This window comes from Buceros rhinoceros, unplaced genomic scaffold (assembly GCF_000710305.1).
Source record: "Buceros rhinoceros silvestris isolate BGI_N320 unplaced genomic scaffold, ASM71030v1 scaffold3584, whole genome shotgun sequence".
Taxonomy (NCBI): domain Eukaryota; kingdom Metazoa; phylum Chordata; class Aves; order Bucerotiformes; family Bucerotidae; genus Buceros; species Buceros rhinoceros.
In genome coordinates, this window is record NW_010408680.1 from 34,109 (window position 1) to 38,779 (window position 4,671).

Consider the following 4,671-nt stretch of genomic DNA (forward strand, 5'->3'; position numbering starts at 1 on the left):
CTGCTATTAATATTCAAGAGACCCACTTAAAATACAGTACAGTAGCAGTTGGACAGGACCCCACTCACACTTCACCCTCCTTCCACTTTCATGAATGTGTGACCACCAAATGACCCCCTGCTCAGGTAATGACCTAGGTAGCGTTCATGAGGACATTTAATCTGTCTTGCACAACAGCACATTCTAGTTCATGACACTCCCTCATTCCTCACTGTGTTTGTATTGAAGGCTGTTCCGGAATTCATAGTGCAGTGCAACAGACATTTCAAATAATAGATTATCATCTTATTTCCTAATATTTGAAGTAATAACAAAATATAAAGGGAATCTGAGATTTATTAGGTGGCAATCAAAATTTATCTTTACTATTAAGCTACTAAAAAGAGCAAATATGTTTGTGAGATGGGTTGGACAAAATTTAAGTTCAAAACATTATAAATTCTTATCAAGACAGAATACTGTCAGATGCACTGACACAATAAAATCTCAAGTAAGCAGAAGATATTTCATATAGAGCAAGAGTTACTACATCTTAATTTTTGAACTTACAAAGAAACCAGAAAAATCATTTGCTTTACAGGAGCTAATCGTACACCCCACAGCTTACAGAGACTATATGGACAACACCACCAACGTGCTCTCACCAGGTTGTCCAGCATCCGCATGAGTGCTTCAAATTCTTGCTCCCCAACTTTCCACTTGTGTTGTGAAGCCATATTGACTCCACCTCCTCCAGTTGCTGCCAGAGTGTACGTGGAAGGTCTGAACTTCTGCAGATCCAGTAGTAGGAGATTGTCTATCCCACCTGCTCCAGCTAACGCATGAACCTAAAGACATCAAGGAGTGCATTTTTCATTTTTGCAAAAGCTTTTGGGCTCTCTGCTTTTCTGAATTTACAGGAGAAACACGCTTAAACACATGCTGCAGTTACTTCTCAGGCTAGTTTTCTACTTGTGCAAAAATGTATTAGAATTATATAGCAAGTCATTCTTACGAGAATGATTATACCTGCTAATAATCACACTTTACAAGGGGGAGAGTCAAACACTAGCTTTCAGAGTACCTTCAAAAGGTCCTTCTGCATCACAAGACTAAAATTTTTCATTTTTTTATCTGCTTCAAAATGTATGAGTGATCAAACTCAAAATGAATGGCAAGGCAAGGGAGGAAAGGAAATGAGTGGGAGACTGCCACGTGCACCTGCTTGGGAGGACAGGATCACTGGAGAACAAGAGCAAAATCATGAAGATTCTGGAGATGGGGTTAAGAGTTACAGAAGGCAAGGACGCTTTCAGCAGTCTCTTTTCAGAGGCTGTAGATAGTATCTAGAAACCTAACCAGGTAAAGTTAGAAAAAACAGAAACAACTGATTTTGGGACTCAAGTTGTTTGTAAATATGCTACTCTCTTCATTGCTCCAAAGACCTTTTGTTCATTTTGTTTTACACATCTCTCTGATCACAGCGAGAAGCTTCTTTTCTTGTCACAACATTCTGCTTTGATAAATGAGCTGGATGTTGAGAGATCTTAAATCACGCTTCCACATGGAGTGAATACCACCGAATCTATTATCCGACAGATTCTCTGCAATGCAGCTCCCTCTCCACAGCATGGAACAAAACCTGTTCCCTTCAGCGAGTAGTAACACTGATACTCTTTCTAGGATTACACCATTTGTGCTGTTCCTTCTATGTTTTCCTGCTTATACCAGTTTCTCTGACTTTGACCTGGCATATGATTACTGGATTCCACAACCCCAAATATTTTGTAATATTAGAGACCTTCCCATCTGGGATGTGATCTATAACTCAGCAGCATAAGTGTTTGAAATTAAATACAGGTAAATTCTCTCTCACCTGTGTTTCACAGGCCAGCTGCACATTGAAAATATAGTGGAATGCTTCTTCCAGTGTCTCTCCTAGTGCTACCACACCATGGTTTCTCAAGACTAATACCTAGTAAATGAAGACACTAATGTTAAATGGTAGAAACTGGCACAGTACATGAAAATTGTTTATGGAGAGCATCAAAGAGGCTGAATACCTTGCAACTGGGTCCAAGAACTTTCTGAAGCTGAATTCTCTCTTCCTGTTCATCAAGAGATCCCTGGTAGTCGTAATAAGCAACATCTCCCAGAATCAGAGCCTCTTGTGATATGGGAAGGATGCCGCACTTCATAGATGAAACCTAATTCAAGAAAATAAAATACTGATAACTAGGAAAAAATGAAACTCTTGTAACTCACTTGAGCCTCGGCACAGTGTACTTGCTTTTGTACTTACTTAGATAGCAGAGAGACAAACTCTTCATAGTGAAAGCTTAGAAACAATACCTTTTTTCTCTCCTAGCCTAATCTGCAAAAAGGTTACAGAGCTGCTGTTACCCTGCCTAGAAACAGATTCATTATAGGAAAAGACAAATTATCCCAACTAAGTTAGTTTTTGTGAATTTTATCCATGTTAAATTCTCAGCATAAGCCTACTTAATGTTTTTTTCCACATTTATAATTCAGAAAGCTAGAATAAAACAAGTTATCCATTCCTTTTTTTGTCTGTAGTCAAAGAATGCATATGTATATTTATATATAAATGGGTGAATTATTTTATCTGAAACCAATTAAAGTCTTAAATTGTTTTCATTGTTATACAGAACATTAACTTATATGATAACTATGACTTTTCAGTAGTAAGGTAAATCCAAACTGAACATAACTACTACTTAAGCCACTTAAAAGTGGAGTTGCAGAATGCAAATGCTGATGTATACAGCATGTTATATGGTCTAAGACGCTAAATGAAGGATGTGTAAACTATCTACTTTGCAGCCTCCTCAATCTGAGTATGATCTTATCTGAGCAGCAGTTTATTCCTACCCATTTCACTGTGGTGGCCCAGTCCTTTTCCCTGCTTATTTGGTAACCTCACACCTTTCTTCATCAGTGTAGAGTCGATATTAAAAACAAAAATAAAACTGCCGTATGCAGTGATTCAGATTCAGAAATGTGCTCTAAGTTTATAAGGTAAAGCTGTTTTCTTTTACTCTTCATGCTAGAAGGAAGACTTACAGCTGCTGTTGCTGGGGTATGTATGTGTATTACACATCTGACATCAGGGCGTGTGGAGTAGATGGCCACATGTGGACTGAATCCTGCATTGTCAATACTTAGAGTTGTAGTTCCCTGGTCAACTACATCTCCTAGGATGTTTACTTTAACCTGGAAAAGTCAAACAAAGGAACAACAGTTAAAAAGCTTGCGACAACTGCCATTATCCACAAACTGTCCTCCCTTTCTTACTTGATACCAAATTTCCTCCCACATACTTAGGGCTCAGAGCACAAAAAAGTAGGAAATCAGCCATCAGTGTGCGTGTCAATAAACCATCCTGCTGTCCAAGCCCTCGGTAGTTGTTGGAAGTCCAGCCACGAAAGAAGTAAAGAGAAGACCCTTCCACAACATACGTTCCTCTTTGGTTTAGCTACCGTTGCCTAAATGCCAATCTGTAACTTCACCCAGCTCTTTCCTCAGGAAGACTGTTCAACTTTATTTCCACACTTTATAAAGATAAAAGCTGATTCTACCAACACTACTCCTACAGAGTCACTTTGTATGTACTATGTATTATTGTCAGGTTACAAAAGGCTGCTGTTACACTGAGGCTATTCGACGAGCTTCATCAGAGAGGAAAACAAAACTGTGCTGCTCCACATTGAAGCTGAAGACAAAGCAACAGAAAGCAAAGCTAAACCCATAAAGAAATGCTGAGGAAAAAGGATGCTACTATCTAAATAGTTAATCAGCTTTTCATCTGGTGAGTAAAGATTAAAAACCTGATAAAGGCATGATTATAGTTTAGAAGTCCATTTTAGAAGCCACAAAAGTCTTCTAGAAAACAGGCTGAACCTTGCTGGTGATTACAGCAGGTGAATCACGTACCAAATTAGAAGCTGAAGCTTCAGAAAAGGACAGACCTCTTGGAATGATTAGAATATGGTCATGTTCTTTGCTTACTCTTACCTGCAAAGGAGGAAAAAAATGGATTACAAATCTATTTTTGAATTTATATCATTCAGGGGGAAAGCAATTTGAATGAATCGATAAAATTCCAAATAATTTTTATTCTCTAGAACACTTACTGTGATGTAGGCATTTGGCAAATGTGCCCACCCAAACAAGTCAGCCAATCTATATAAACTGGCTAACTTGCAACGAGTAAGTTTTTCTCCCTTAACAAATGAGGAGGTATCTATTCCAGGTAGATCATTGATGGGTGTAATCATTCCATGGCCTGAAAAACAGACAAAAAAAGGTGATGGCTAGTTGGACAATCAAACAGCTTCTATCCACGCCAAGATCTTCCAGAAGTGGTGTATTTAAATTGTTAGCATAGCAGCATCAGCAGTTATTAGACTGGAGCTGCTCTGCTGGGATTTCTAAGGTCTGTACTGAAACTGTTACTTTAAGACACTCAGAACCATACCCCAAATTTAAATCTTCATCTCTTTTTCAAACATGAGAGAGTTGAAATAAAGGTTTCCTTTGAAGTACCACTCAGATTTTGAGCTCTCTCCTGATTTAAAATCCTACACCGGACTGTAACTGCGCTTTAAGACATTTGCCACTAATGAAGTATCTTTACATATTACTTTGAAAATTACAGAGGAACACATTCCT

The 4,671-nt window shown here is 38.4% G+C and overlaps 1 protein-coding gene across 1 annotated transcript in view; it reads right to left on the reverse strand.

The window, feature by feature from the left end:
* The window catches only part of ADD3 (adducin 3 (gamma)), a 35,353-nt gene that overhangs the window by 8,807 nt on the left and 21,875 nt on the right, over positions 1 to 4,671 (reverse strand). The window contains exons 4-9 of the mRNA XM_010134939.1: positions 4,134 to 4,285; positions 3,934 to 4,014; positions 3,064 to 3,213; positions 2,043 to 2,186; positions 1,856 to 1,954; positions 645 to 827 (exon numbers count right to left, since the gene is read on the reverse strand). Coding sequence (XP_010133241.1) covers positions 645 to 827; positions 1,856 to 1,954; positions 2,043 to 2,186; positions 3,064 to 3,213; positions 3,934 to 4,014; positions 4,134 to 4,285 — 809 coding nt within the window. The remainder of the gene's footprint in view (positions 1 to 644; positions 828 to 1,855; positions 1,955 to 2,042; positions 2,187 to 3,063; positions 3,214 to 3,933; positions 4,015 to 4,133; positions 4,286 to 4,671) is intronic.